The sequence below is a fragment of the Tympanuchus pallidicinctus genome, unplaced genomic scaffold, assembly GCF_026119805.1.
Source record: "Tympanuchus pallidicinctus isolate F22 unplaced genomic scaffold, pur_lepc_1.0 scaffold31, whole genome shotgun sequence".
Taxonomy (NCBI): Eukaryota; Metazoa; Chordata; class Aves; order Galliformes; family Phasianidae; genus Tympanuchus; species Tympanuchus pallidicinctus.
Genome location: NW_026294749.1, coordinates 8,207,465 through 8,222,873, shown reverse-complemented (window position 1 = coordinate 8,222,873; position 15,409 = coordinate 8,207,465). Strand labels below are relative to the sequence as shown.

At 45.1% G+C, this 15,409-nt stretch overlaps 1 protein-coding gene across 1 annotated transcript in view; it reads left to right on the top strand.

Moving 5' to 3' along the window:
* Positions 1 to 4,496: 4,496 nt before the first annotated feature.
* GMPR (guanosine monophosphate reductase) overlaps positions 4,497 to 15,409 on the top strand; it is a 38,254-nt gene continuing 27,341 nt past the window's right edge. Inside the window, exons 1-4 of the mRNA XM_052697827.1 lie at positions 4,497 to 4,684; positions 9,196 to 9,315; positions 9,978 to 10,061; positions 11,515 to 11,688. Coding sequence (XP_052553787.1) covers positions 4,598 to 4,684; positions 9,196 to 9,315; positions 9,978 to 10,061; positions 11,515 to 11,688 — 465 coding nt within the window. The 5' untranslated portion in view covers positions 4,497 to 4,597. The remainder of the gene's footprint in view (positions 4,685 to 9,195; positions 9,316 to 9,977; positions 10,062 to 11,514; positions 11,689 to 15,409) is intronic.

Sequence of the window (15,409 nt, the reverse complement as noted above, 5' to 3'; positions counted from 1 at the left end):
TCATAGAATGGATTGGGTTGGAAGGGACCTCAAAAATCATCTAGTTCCAACCCCCCTTCCGTGGCAGGGTTGTCAGCCACTAAATCAGAGATTAGCTTAGGCTGCCCAGGGTCCCTCCCAACCTGGCCTTGAACATCTCCAGGAATGAGGCATCCACAGCCTCTCTGGGCATTCTGTTACAGCACCTCACAACCCATTCAGTGAAGCACTTCTTCCTGACATCTCATCTAAATCTCCTCTATTTTAATTCAATGCCATTCCCCCGTGTCCTATCCATATTTACCCATGTAAAAAGTTGATTTCCCTCCTATATATAATCTCAGTTTAAACACTGGGAGGCTGCAGTGAGGTCTCCCTGGAGCTTTCTCTTCTCCAGGCTGACCAAGCCCAGTTCCCACAGTGTGTACAATACCACAGCATCAGCAGGGACCTCCCAAGGTCATCTGCTCCAACCCCTACTCAGGCAGGTTCAGCTAAGGAAGGTTATCCAGCACCATGTGCAGTTGGATTTTGAGGCTCTCCAAGGTCAGAGCTTTTTTTTATGTTCAAATGGAATTTTTTGTGTTTCAGCTTATGCTCATTTTCTCTCATACTGGTTCTGATCTCATAAGGCTGGATGTTGTGTTGAGGGACATGGTTTAGTGGGAGCTATTGGTGATAGGTGAACGGTTGGACTGGATGATCTTTTAGGTCTTTTCCAACCTTGGTGATTCTATGATTCTATGATACTGCCAGTTGGCACCACTGAAGGGAGGATGGTTCTGTATATGGAGCTCTACAGCTCCAACAGAATCTGTCTCCAATGCTGGGAGATGGCTGAAAATTTCCATGGAAATAATCTGATTTTCTTTTGCAGTATGTGGGTGTTAGATGTGATTTACAGAAGGATCAGTTCACAGTGGATAGTATACAAGATAGTATGCAGACTTTTTTTCAAAACAATAAAGCCCTTTAGTACACCAAACTGAACGAGTTCACGACCATACATGCTCCACATGCATGCAATGCTTCATACTCTTTTAATTTGTATTACACTCCCTTGGACAACTAGGGCAGCTAGTACTTCCAGCACTCTGCCAGGTAGTCTGAGTACAATTTAGGCATCAGACTGTTTCTAGTATATAGTATGAGTAAAACCCCTGGGGCATCTGAACAGATGTTACACTTGCATTCTTGCAAAGTACAAAGAATGGGCTTGGTTCATTTTATTTGTCAGCATATACAGGCTCTAAATTCATAAGCCAAGGAAAGCCAGAGTCTCATTAATTATTGATTGTTATGACTACTTATAATTAGCATTTTAAACCTGCTGAAATCAAAAGGTATGGATACTGACACTTCCTCACATAAGAAACCTGTACCCCAAATGAAAAGCTGACCTACTGAACTCAGTGTAGGCCTGGAGCTCAGATACTGATTAGTAGGATAACTTAAGATCTTTGAATTTAATGAAAATATCTCTGGCATGACTCTCTCCCGTTTAGAACAAGTGATCATCATGCACACGGCTGAAGTCAGCTTGGAACAGCTATGTAGGTCAGGGGTGTCAGCTCCACTCATTCCATTTCTGGTGACTATCAAGGCCAGCAAAAGGCACAGTGTAGATGCTGCAGCACCAGTGATATTTCAGAAGAACTCCCTTATCTCCACAGCCAAAAGAAATCTGCTTGCATTTGCAGGGTTTGTTGAGTTAGGTCTCTTGATCCAGCTATTGGCAAATGCTTTTCAAAGTTGGCAAGGTCAAAATTCAAACAGATATATAAAAAATATTTTAATTTCTTGTAAGAAAACAAGGTTCTTTCCCAAAAGTATTGCTTTTCCTTAACAGTGAAACAGCTTTGTCCCATACCCTGCAGCTTGTTGCTCTTTCCAGATGTGCAGTTTTACTATGAAGTTGTGACACACAGTTTGTGGGAGCACTTAAACACTTGTGGGAGCAACACTTACTCTACTGCTCACTACACCCCTTAAACACACAATTAACTCTGTTACAGGCTGTCTTTACGAGCTGTATGAGGCCATAGAGTTTACTAGGAACCATAGCACAGAAGTCAGCAAGTACTTCAGCTGTCAGCCGTGTACCTGCTGTGACCATCAGGCTATTTGTTTCTGTTGATAAACAACGACAATCTCACTAAACATCCACCCTGGAGGTGTGTCTGGTGCTCAGAACTTATCGCTGACTGGCTTTTTAGTACCAAGGAGCTGGTGGTGTTGTTCTTATTTAAATTAGAAGAAAACTGAGTACAGGTAAAAAGGGATGTTTTCAATGCCATATACAATTAACCTGGTAAGTGAGCAACCTTCTGCTGGACTTTGTGTCGTTGATCACAGCCCTCTGAAGTTCAGTCAATCAGTGTTCAGTCCACTTCACTGTCCTTTTACCTAGTCCACACTTCAACAGCTTATCTATAAAGATGTTACGGGAGTCTGTCAAAAGCCTTGCTAAAGTCAAAACAAATAACATCCATTGCTCACATTGCTCACCCCATTTACCAAACTAGAAGTTAGCCAATCATGATTTTGCCTTGGTAAATTCATGATGACGACTTCCAGTCAGCTTCTTGTCTTTCTTGTGTTAGGAAATATTTTCCAAGATAATTTGCTCCATCACATTTCCAGGCGCTGAGGTGAGGATGACTGGTCTGTAGTTCTCCACACTCTCCTGCTTGCTCTTCCTGAAGATAGGAATGCCATCTGCTTTTTCCACTCCTCAGGAATCTGCCTTCAAAGATAATGGAGGTGGTCTCAATGGCCAGCACCCGTACACATGTACAATTTGTTTAAATATTCCCTAAATTGATGCTGAGCAGCACAGCATCAGGCATGGATTTTCTGGGGTTTGCAGGTATTGCTGATAGCCTCCTACTAGGCACGACAGTGCTGACCTTCTGCACGCACAGTGCATCTCGAGGGCTCTTTTCTTGCTACTGAGCATCCCACCCATTCCATGATGGGCAAAGAGAAGATACAGTGCCAGGCAGGGACAGAAAGCATTTGTGCTTTCTCCATTCTCAGTTTTTCCACCATAGGCTTGCCACTTCCAGAGGACCCATTCTCACCACTACTCACTGCTTCTGAACAAAATGTTAATTTATTATTGAGTGGTAAATGGTGGGAGATGTGTCCTTTACATATCTAAAGGACAAACTTTAGTAGCTCTGTTATACTGAAGCCTGTGGAGAATTCACCAAGCAAACAGTCCTTGCTGTGCAGATGAGACTGATCGTAATGGTCTTATTTCACCTGAACACTTATGCGGGAAGAGCCTCAGTGACAAAATTCTCATGGAATATCTTCTGGAGTTTGAAGCTTCAAGGCTTACTGGAAACCAGATTCAAGTCTTCTTCACTGGGACATTCGAAACAGAAAGCACTCAAACACCTGTTTGCTGCATAAAGCCTGGGCATCACACCCAGTCATACTAAATTACCCAGGACAGCAGGGCAAAGAGGTTGTAAAGAGCTTTGCTGGAGGGTGTTGACTGGATGAGTGCAATTTGTAGATAAAAAAGAGAACACTGCCTCATCCTGCAGGGTGTGCAATGAAGGGAAACCAGCAATGACCCTCTCCTACTTCGCTTTCCAGTCACTGAATACACTCGTGCTTTGCAAAGAAGTCTTAATGACCTTTGTAATTAAATAGACTTTAAGCTCAAAGATCCCACTGTACCTCATGGTACCTTTGTATCAATCCCTGTGCCAGTACATGGAGTCTGGACCCAGCACACTTAATTCTGTAGCTATTACTAAAATAAATGCCTGTGCTGAGGCAGTTGCAGGTGGCTGGCTGGCAGCTTGACTGCTCTCCTGTGACCAGCCAGCTGCAAACGTCTCACTTCTAACGCCGAACAGCGCTTTGCTCAGCTGTCACTTTTGGAACCAGTTGGGGGGGGTAAGGGGGGTAAGGGGTCCCGAGAGCAGGGCCACGCTCTGAGGCGCCATTGCCAGCGGCTGACAAGCAGGGACTGGGGCACAAGCGCTTGAGGAAGCACCCTGCAAGCCCTGACTTCCATCAACAACTTGCCGGGCAATGGCCGGCCCTCTACGAGCCTGCAAAGTTTGGGGCGGGAAGCGGCGCTCAGCCCTCAGGGCCGGGCCGCGCGAGGAGGTGGCGGTTGGTCGGCGGCCATTGGCCCGCAGCCGTCAGCCCGCCGGCGCGGCTAGGGCAGCGGCAGGGGAGTCCCCAGGGCGGCGGGCTTCCCCACCGGCGCGGGTAGCGCCAGGGCCGCTCGGTCACACGGAGGCGCCATTTCCTCTGCCCTTCCTTTGCCCTTAAGCCGCCGTGCCGGCGGCCGTGCCCGCGCCTCGTCCCGCACCGGCGGTCTGCGGGCGGGAGCCGCGTCCCCGGCCGTCTCCCCCCGCTATACAAGGAAACAAGGAGGAGGGAGAAGGGGCAGCGGGCTGCGCGGCTAACACCGGCCCGCTCCTAATAAAGCGATGGGGCCCGGCAGCTGCGTCGCGCTCCCCGCGCCCTATAAATAGGATCCGTGCGCGGCCCGCGGGCTTTGGCCGCCCCGGCTCGGCAGGCGGCGCGGCGCAGCGGAGCGGAGCGCAGCGCAGCGGGGCAGCCGCTGCCACCAGGAGATCCCAGCAAGATGCCCCGGGTAGACGCAGACCTCAAGCTGGACTTTAAAGATGTCCTGCTCAGACCCAAACGAAGCAGCCTCAAAAGCAGATCCGAGGTGGGGGCACTCAGCATGCTTTTCCTGCTCAGCCCCTAAGTTCCCCAGCCCTCCGCCCTCCTTCCTTCCCCGCTTTATTTTTATCCCCCGCTCTAACGTAGTCGTGCCCTTCTCGATCGAAACGCCCTTTGCGAGGGGGGTGGGTGGATGCGGCGCTGCTTTTGGGAGCGGGGGGGTGTGGGTGGAGGGACCGAGGTTCTGCCCTGTTCTTCGGCGGAAAAAAAAAAAAAAAGGGAAAATAAAAGGGTCGGGGGGGCTGCCTGCTGCCGACAGGTGCCGCTGCGGAGAGCGGGGGGAGCCGCGCTGTGTGCCGGCTGTGCGCCCCGCAGCCGGGGTGCGTTTGCGTCCTCCGCCTCCGGGCCCGTTGGGCAGCGATCTGCCGCTGACACATGCACTGAAAGTGAAAAGGCGGCCGTGGCTCAGCCTGCCCCGGGCTGCGAGCATGCCAGGTGGCAACGGGAGCGGTGGGCTCCGTTTCTCCTGTGGCCATTGTAACCCCTCCCGTGGCCTGCTTTGCTCCTCCGCTTCCCTTTTGGTCTCGGGGCTGCCCTTAGCGGGGAGATCCCCGCTGCTGTCCCTCATCTCGGATCAGGGGAGACCCCAGGAAATCCTGTGGGGATTGCCTCCACGGAAAAGATGGCTGCCTCCAGAGCGAAGGTGCCTTCTGGTTCACCTCGTGTAACCCCGAGGCTGAGAAAGGATTTGCTTTGACTGATGAAGGTTTTACTCTGTGCTGGGGGATGGAAAGAGGATTAAGCTTTTCTCCAGGGGAAGCAGAGTTGTGAGAGACTGAGATCAAGGGAATGAGGTAGAAAGAGAAGCCTGGAAAGGGCAGCAGGCGTGGTTGTGTCTGTTAGGGGCGTGTGGATGGAGCTGGGGGCCAGCAGCTGAGCTGGAACATTCTTGTCACTGTGCAGGTCTAAGATTGGAGGGACCTTCTCAGTAGGAGGGTCACTTCAGGTTAGTCTTTCCTAAATTGCATGGAGTAATGTCCAGGCTGTGTGACTCGTGGTGCATAGCTGCTGCTTACAGGATCTGCAGTCTCCGCACACAGCTTTTAGGCCCCTTCTGGCCCTTTGCTTTCAGCACTCACAGTCCCTCTCTAAAAGTCACTGTGCCAGCCTGGCAAACAGGTGGAGCTGTGCTCCAGCGAGTGGCACATTGCTCCTTCAGAGTGCTGCTGGATGTATATTTAGCAGTGTGCAGGCTGTGGATAGAAGTGTTGCTGGGAAGGGAAAATGATAGGGGGAACATGAGCTGATATGGCAGGGTTGTAGCGGGTGGCTATGATGAACTGTTAAAAGCATTTCAGATGAGAAAAAGTGCGTGTCATGTGGGGGGAGGGAGTGGGTCAGTGGAAACTGATGAAGGTTAAGAAATTGGACACCATCACTGAGGCTGTAGCTGTAGGAATAAAGTGTCTGTGAGAGCCAGATCTGAAATGGACAGCCACAGTCTGCCTCAAAACAGGAGTATAAATAAATAGTGCTGGCAGCGGAACAGAGGTTGCATACTACAGTGCCTCTTACCCAGCAAGCTGCTGCTTTGAAGCTTTTATCAGCAAGGGTTTTGTTTTTTTTGGTGTGAATGCCTTAATTTGCACAAGGCTAGCTTTCTGTGCAGTCAGCTCCTTACCCAATTTGGGCAGTTTGCAGCTCTTCTTGAGGGTCTGCTATTCTGATACTTGGTTTTGATTCCATGTGCTGCCTTCATTTTCTATCACTGCCTTCAATTTGAAAAGATACCAAAAGTTTGAATTCAAACTCAGGGTAAAATTGTTGACAGCAAGGGCTGGAGTCAGAGACTGTAGGAATACAGCATTGTCTGTCAGTGGCTCCTTGATGCTCCCATAACCTGTTACTCTTGCCTTTGCTGGATTTAGCCTCTGCAGAATGTCCCATGTAAGTGCACTGGACTTGTAGCCCTTTAATTTTGAATTTGTAAATTTAAATAAGTCCTGGGAGCTTTACAGAACAGCCAAAGCCCCCGTATTTTCACATGCCTAAGGTCTAGGTAGGAATTAAAAATAATAAAATATCTATTTAATGATCTATTTCTTTTTTCCTGAAGGAACATTTACTGTTGTTGAAAGATGGTGAGCAGTCCTTGAATCTGAGCTTATTTTTTCTTATGCACAGAACAATAAGCTATAAATTAGCTTTTTTCCACTCAGCAAATAGATCTGGGAGTTGTAGACCTCTGAAAGCATCAGCTCGGCAGCATTCAGTAAGACAAGGAGGTCAGAAGAGTTAGTAGGGGAACCTGATATGCTCATCTTGCATACGCAGGAATGTTCTTCACAAGACTAGTGTACCATGCCAGAGCAGCTATAGAAAATAGCAGCAAGGGTATCAGTGGTAATGCTTGCTTTCCAGATGAGGAAACAAAAAGAAACCCTAGGACTATCCAGTATGGAGAAGCAGCAACTGTGGTGGATATGCTAGAACTCCAAGAAGCGAGGAGTGAAATAAAAAAGGTGAAACTGATAAGTGGTTGCTGGTTGTCTCTTGCAAAAGAAGATGCAGGAAGCACTGAATGTAGTTAGGAGGTAAAGGTCATGCTTTTTATGTAGTGAATAAATAAGCTTTGGAATTTATTGCTATAGAATACCATAGAGACTAAAGGTGTGAATGTTTTCAGTGGAAGTACAGGGCAAGTTTTTTGTCCATGAGTGGCTATCTAGCTCAGGAGATCGGGGAGGTTTTTTGTCTTCAGAGGTCTCTAAACACTGTCTTCTTGGGACCTGGGAAGGTAGGCTAAGGAACGAATCTTTAAACTTGCCTTGACTTTGATGCTTCCTACCCAAACATTTGGTAATGGCTCTCTGGGGAACTAGAGCACCACATACAGCCCTCCTGTAGCATTTCTCCTTTTCTTGTACTACGGAGCTCTCATTAATGGAGGCCCTGCAATTATCCTACACAAATGCTGTTGTTACAGTATTATCAGCTGAGTGGATAATTGCGTGAGGTCCTTCTAACTGGTTGGCTAAAGGAAATCATGTATTAAAAGCTACAATAGATGAAAGTGAGAATTGCTGACATTAATGGCCTCGTGTTTCCTGTGTAGCTTTGCATCTTGCCTCAGACTTTTCTTAAGTTTACTCATCTTAAGTTCATTTGAAGGATACTTTTCCTCTGTACTCGTGTAAGGTTGTAGGTCTGGTACCCTTGTCTCTGTAGGACTAGTTATGTGATGCTCTTTTTTTTTTTCTTTTTCCTTGTTACTAGTTACTAATTGCATAAAAAGTGAATGAAATACATTAAATGTTTTCCTTGTACTATTTCCCCTTATTAGCTGCAGCAGAAATTGGTAGAAGAATGCTATGTCAGCAGAGAGGGGTGGAGAACCAGGCCTCTCTGATAGTGAACGGGAAGAAGGGCGAATCTCAGTTAAAATATATCTTAGATTGTCCTCTACAGTGACCCTTCACTTAGGAGCTTCAGCAAAATGAGAACCTGATCCATGATGTGTCAGTGAGACACAAAGTTGCTTCTCTTAAACCAGTGATGAAAAAATTATATACCACTGTATTAATCAGTCAGAGTGTAGCCAGAGCTCAGAACATACTGACTATATGACCAATAGTACTGTGTTTTTTATACTGCCTGCTTACTGGTTCTGGACTTCAGGCAGGTCACTGGCTGTTCCTGGATTAAGGAAGTGAGGAATAATGAAAACTATGAAAAAGCCTTCATTTTTCACACTGTCATTTCAAAAACTAAACTAGTATCTTACTGTTGAGCATGTCTTAGATGTCTTTTCCATTTTGCAAGATGCTAAGCAGACCGGTGGGAGCAATCAAATTTCTGTATTCCTCTTGTATTGGAACAAAATAACTGATGTTGCTGCAATCATTTGAGAAAGCTGAGAAGAATTAACTTTGAATGCAAAGGCTGACATAGTTGTAAGAAATTAACTTAGAAATTAGCTTGCCTTATGGTTTAATAAACAAAGGTATGATTGTTCATACTGCATAGCCAAGAGTAGCTGGCAGCCATAGCAAAGAGTGAACTTGGTTTTGAATTATTATGTAGTCACTTATTTAAAGAACGGGACAAAGCTATCTATGCCCTGGAGTCAGAGGAAATTCCAGCTCTTACTTCTGTGGAGTTAGGATTTCAGCTCTGGTTTCTCAGTCAGCCACACAAACAGCTGAAGTTACTTCTGTATAAAATCATCCACAGTTGTCTCTGTTTTCTTTCCCTGTCTGTCTCTTCCAAACACATCCGCATTATGCTTGTTGTTCTTTTAAATATCAACCCTCTTTTTCTTCCACAAGAGCTCTCTAACACAAAAAACAGTACTTTATATTTTCTTTGTCATTTGGAAAGCAGAGGTTGTAACTCATAAATGAAATTAAGCGAGGCAATAGTTGAATGAAAGGAGGAAGATCAGAGAATTTGAGGAAAATTAAGAAGCATTGTTCAAACTTGCTGTCAGTGAAATGGTCACAAAACTCATTAGGATTCAATGAGTTACTGAAAAGAAGGTGTGCTTGTTTGTTGCAGGTTGACCTCACGCGCACTTTCACCTTCCGCAACTCCAAGCAGACGTACACGGGAATTCCCATTATAGTGGCAAACATGGACACTGTGGGAACGTTTGAAATGGCCGTGGTTATGGCTAAAGTAAGTCTTGGTTAATTTATAGAAATTAACGGTTGGGAACTCAGTGAGTAAGGGTAAACAGCCCTTGTTAATTTTGAGCTATGAGTGAGAATGGGGCCGAGGCCCATTAGCAATAAAGGTGTGGTCTTGCTTCAAGGCAATTTTCTACATTTCTGCAGCTGCACTGTTGCCTGGAGAGAGACCCACATTAAGAGTGTTAGTGGGAATGATTACTGGATGTAGCTCAGCTTCAGGAGGGGGACTTCTAGAGCTTAGTTTTTGATGTATATATATGTTCCATTGCAGGAAAAAAGCTAAAAAAGGCTTTGAAAGTGTGGGCTACTGAATGAAACTGCAGCAGTCAGGAGTCTCTAGTTAATTAGCCTCTGGCCTCAAGCCTCACCTTAATCTCTTACAGTGGATAAACACAAGCAAAATATTGACCATAACTTTATTAACTGTCAGAAACCTGATCCTGAAAAGTTGTTCTAGTATGCTAAGCTACCTTTGGAGAGCCATCTGGATTTGCCTGGTCCCTTATTCACTGTTATTCATTGTTATTCTTTCAATCAAGATGAGTCTATACTTAAAATGGGAATTTCTGATATCCTGTTTGTTATTCCACAGCTGAGGGAAAGATGATTTCACTTGGACATTAATATAAGTTCTCTTATTTTTGCTAGCATGCAATGTTCACTGCAATTCACAAGCATTATTCTCTGGAAGAATGGAAACTGTTTGCTGCCAATCACCCAGAATGCCTTGAGGTACATTTTCATACTGTAAATTATTATGGTTTATTGCTTTGTTCTGAACTCACATACCTTTGAGGTCTCTTGGGAATACTGTTGTGAAGAAAGGTTTTGGGGAATGAAGGTATTTGCTCTTATTTAACACATCTAGGGAAGTGGCTTGTCCTCTTTGACTCTTTGAATCCATTTTGCAAGTACTTATGTTAAGATGCAAAAAGCAAAGAGTATCTATTCTTAGAAAGGAAACAGAAACACCCTGAACAAACAAGAAGGAAGCATCTGGGAATTGATCTGGCTGCTGGCCTTTTGTTCCTGGTGGGAGCAGTGATAGTGTTGGGAAGGGAGAAGCCCAAGTTCATAAATGTGAATCGCACCGTGTTAACCCATATGAACTGACCCTGCGTGCCCTACTGCTAGGCAGAGTCTTTGCTGTCAGGTATGAAAGCAGACACAGAGCCCGTGGGCTGGAGTGGCCCACGTGCTGGACTGAAGCAGGGATAAGTTTTGAAAGTTGTGAGTGTATGTATCTTCCATTTACCTCCTTGCACGAGTAGAAGAGCAGGTCTAGTTATCCCCAGTACTCCTCAGTTTGGCACAGTTTTGAAGTGGTCCTGTGTAGAGAAGAATACTGCATAGCTGTATTGTATCCTTACCTTAGGATTATGTTGTATAGACTATTGATTGCAGAATTGTCTGAAAGTCAGTCCTATCACTTAGGTTCATCAAGATTCCTTTTTGCCACCATAGGTTAGCAAGTGATCCTAGGAATGCCTGAACACTTTGGCACTTACATAGCTCTTTGTGGTTCCTAATCACCAGAGCAGGCTCTCTTAGTGATTAAATTCTGACTTGCTCTGTGGCCTTGGATCTTTGTAGAGGTTTTTGGGCCAACTGCCATGGAAACTATTTTTCTAGTGTAGGGAACTTTTACAAAGACAAAGGAGGAAGCAATCTGCTTGTTTTTGATAGTAGCAGGCCCTGCTTCAGCGAGGGGGTCAGACTACAGCCTCCAGAGGTCCCTTATAGGCTGAACTGTTGTGTGATTCTGCAGGTCAGGGAAAGGTTTAGTGAGCTTAAATCCAAATCCCTCTCTATGACACTACTTCAAATTTTGCCACTGTTTCCCTGGACCTACACCAAGTTAGAGCTTCTGTGTCTGTGTTAATGTAAATAGAGCCGAGCATTCGTTCAGGTGATTATATTTGACTGTGGTAAGCCACTTGGGAATGAAGTGCTCATAAAACAGTAACCTTGCTTTGTTTAAGATCCTGTAAACAAAACAGAGGCAACCTTCCTGGTATTGCCAGGAAGGCATTTATTTAATATTATATAGCATGACTTTAATCAGTTTCCAGCACAGGTTTCCCTTGAAGTCTCCCCAAGACTACGCAATAGAAGATGTACAAGGAGTATTTTCTGCAGTTTTTACGAATTACTGCTCTGTTTTGTTCTCCCTCTGTCTTTCTAGCATGTAGCAGCAAGCTCAGGTAGTGGAAAAGCTGATCTGGATAAATTAACAAGCATTCTAGAGGCCATCCCGCCTATCAGATACATCTGCTTGGATGTGGCAAACGGCTATTCAGAACATTTTGTGGCATTTGTGAAGTCTGTCCGTGCCCTGTTCCCAAATCACACCATTATGGTAAGTCTGTAGAAAGGTTGGAGGATGTGTATGTGAATTCTGGCTGTGAAAAGGGCCTGCAGTTTGGCTGGTAGGCATTGAGAGCCCTGTAGTAGCTCCACCAATTTCGGAGTCCTCGTTGGAAGAAAAAAAAAAAAATAAAAAGAGAGAGGAAAAGAAGGCTGTCTGAAACATCTTGCTTCCCAGACAAATGTATGTGGACAGATACTCTTCTGAGAATACAGAGGGCAGCTCTATTCATCTCTCAGTTCAGCAAGGTGTTGACTCTTAGCCAAATGATGATGGTTTAATAACATGTTGGCATTGTCAGTCTTCCATTGCTGAAAATATCTGTTCAATGTGTGCTCTGATATAGCAGTGTGATGTTGAGATTTCCGGCTGGGTGGATCCAATTTTTCTACTACTCACATCCTCCTTCCTACACCAAATGCAACCTCTGATGATAAAATATGTAGATTTATTTTGGTGATTCCGTGCTCAGGTTTGCTGCAGGAACGTGCCTACATCTGTGGTCAGTTGAGGCTGATAGCTATTTCCAGCTGCTAGATCCCTAGTTGAACTTAGACTAACCCTTGCTTACGAGGAGAGCCATGGGTGTCTCGTGTAATTGTGAAGGAGATCATGAAGGAGAAAGCAATCACTGCCAAAGCTTTTCGTGCCCCTTCTGTGATATTCCTGTTCCTTCTCTGAGTCCTGCTGCCATTCCTCCTCTGGTCCTTTTGCACTAAGAGTAAGGTGTTTGCATCAGCAATGGGAATACTTGCAGCAAAGCCATACTTTGACTTGTTTCTCAGGGCTTTTGATGGAATGAGTTTGAATTTGTTTTCAGGAAAATAGCAGAAATTTTCGAGCAGCAGATTCTTAATGAGGCTACCAAACTTTCTTCGCACCACTGCTGCAAAAAGTTATGTGCTTAGGCAGCACTTTCCCACTTGTTCATGCCAAGCATAACTGTTTGCATATAAAATAAGTGTGGAGTAAAAATGATCATAAGTTCACAGTTTGACTTGGTTCAATAGGGAACTGCATGTTCAAGCAGCTCACAGAAGACTACGTTCTTTCCTCCAATGTCAATAGAAAGCAGCATTCTTGCCTGCTTGAATGATGGCAGCCCTGGAAAATTGAGGTGATCTGAAATGCCTGGCAGGGTTCTAGGTTACCATAGGCTAATAAATTGGCATCCTTCATCACCTCCCTGCAGACGTGGCAAGCTTTTTGGTATGTCTCTGTTTCTTATGACTTTGAGGAGAACCTTTGAAAGTTTGAAGTGATAGTTGTGGGTTTTTAGAGCTGGCTACGTCATGTTCACAATAGTGAGGGAAGGAAGTCTTTCCTTGCTTTGGAATTAGTAACACTAGTGTTGTTATTACTCCAGTGTCTTTGGCTTGAAGTGCTGTAGGAGGGAGTTTAAACAATTGAAAACAAGAACAAACAAACCAAACCTCTTCCATATTAGTTCTGGTGAGAAAATTGTAATCCCCTCTTCCACCTCCCCATAGACTGTTGTCTTCAGTGGCTGACGAGGGAACTCAACTGAGATGAATTGCCCAGAAGGCACTGGTGTAAGTGCCAGAATCGGGTTTCAAACCCAGATATCAAGTCCAAGGTCCTTATGCCAGTCTCATCCATCTTCCACGTCTGTTCAACTTTTTAGTACCTTTGCTTCTGTGGCATAAGTTTTTTCCTCCTCTAAGTCTTGATCTGAGAGCACAACTTATTTAAAAACAGACACGGGCCGTGACTTGTTCTCTTGCCTTCTCTGACTGTGGCTCCTCTCTCTGATTGTGGCTTACTATGACTTAGTATGACTCGTGTTCTTCATCTCCTGCAACAGGGACAACCTTTCATTCCTAAAAGCATGCTAGCGGACTTGGAGTGTTCAAAAACCTTCTGTTTTCGAAAGCTTCTGAAGTCTGTGCAGTCTCCAAAAGTCTCCAATTCAGCTAGGGAGACACACTTATACCCCATTTCCAAATGAGTTTACTTTGCATTCTGCACAAAAATGGCCTTCTGAAGCTATTCCTGGCTGCAGTACTCATCTAGACTGTTGTTGTGGTACTCTGGAAGACACGTCCTGCTGCTGCCTGTTCTCTGGCAGATTTGATGTTGTACTATGCCTGCTGTTGTAGCTTTCAAACAAAAGAGTTAGCAGTTAAATACAAGATATAAAAGTAAAGGAGCTTTCTCATAGCTGAAAGTGATCTCCAGGACCTTGCAGGCTGTCTTGTTTGCTTTCCTCAGCATGACCATTCATTCCATAGTCAGCTGCAGTGCAGTACAAAACAATAATCCAATCCCAGGTCTCAGGGAATATGCGCTCCCAGGGGCCGTGTAATGGGTTCAGCTCTGAGGCTGAAATGTGATGTGCAAGGCAACTGTGATTAACATAGTACTCTCTGGGGCCAATATTCCAGTATAGATGAAGGATGTTTCTTGCATAAGTGCTCTTCAAGAGCGTGTTTCTCCTTTTCTAAATACTTGCTTTTATAATTACGTTGCCTTATTTTTTTTTCTGCCCTGGCCTTTTGTACTGAATTACAAATATCAGTTTATCCATGAAAGATAAATGATAGGGAACACAGGTGGGAGCCAAAAAGGACTGCATGAATTGCCTAGAATTAGATTAGATTGAGGATGAGGAAGAAGCAGAGCTTCTGAGAGCTGCATGGATTTGGCTCTACTTCCCAGAACTGAGAGTAATAGTTCAGTGGGGTGTTAAGCTGTAGCATAGCATGACATTTTTGGGTTGTGCCTCACATTGATGTCTAAAGCAAAATTTCAGTTGACATTAATGATGGAGGGACAGAACCTTTATAGCAGTAAGCGTAGTTGATACTTATTAGTGTAATTGCTGGTGTTAAGGTTCTTCCATTTTACTGAAGGCTTCTTTAGCAAGCTAAAATATCATGCCAGCAAGCCTTCCCAAATATTTATTCTGAATTTTTTCATTGTGTAGTTTTCTCTGTTATACAGAAAAAGCCATGGTGAAAGGAGCAGAGAATGTAGCAAAAAGAAGAAGGCTGAGGCAGGTTCATGCTTGCAGAAGGAGAAGCCCTTGCAAGATGTGGGCCAGAGAAGGCAATCAGAGCTGCAAAACCAGAAGCAAAGGGAAACAGATGGGGCCAGAAACCATTGTTCCCTTCAGAGTCAGTGGCAGCACTTCTCATGGCCTCAGTGGCATCAGAATTCAGTTGGAAGAAACCATGTGGGCGCTTCCCAGTTTCTCTCTGCAACAAGCAGCAGTCAGTTTAGTTATGGTGTTTCCATATGGGCTGGAGTCCCAAAGCTGAGGCCAGCTGGAATCTCAGGTCAGAGACAGTGATGCTGCCAAGGCTGTCTTGGACTAGTCACTGTACTGAGCACAAACACCCACCTGATGTGGGCCAGCCTAGCAAAGGGCATCATCCCTACCTTACTGTGAAGCACCCCTTACTTTGGTGGGTGGGAAGTGTCCTTTGGCAGTGTTCTGAGAGTGTGGAAGCACAGACTGTGCGTTCTCCTCTAGGATACAAGAAGAAGGTTTGAGAACTGTTGTCACAGACTTTTCTCCCCAGCTTGATCCATTGCCATTTGTCAGCAGCTTTCAATCAGTGCAGCAGTGTTCCTGTCTTAGTCAGTGAGAGTCGATATTTATAGCAGGCTTTTATGAGGCACAGTATCAAATGCCTGACTGAGATTCAGAGGCACTACCCTACTGTGTTCACTAATTTTATATCTCTGT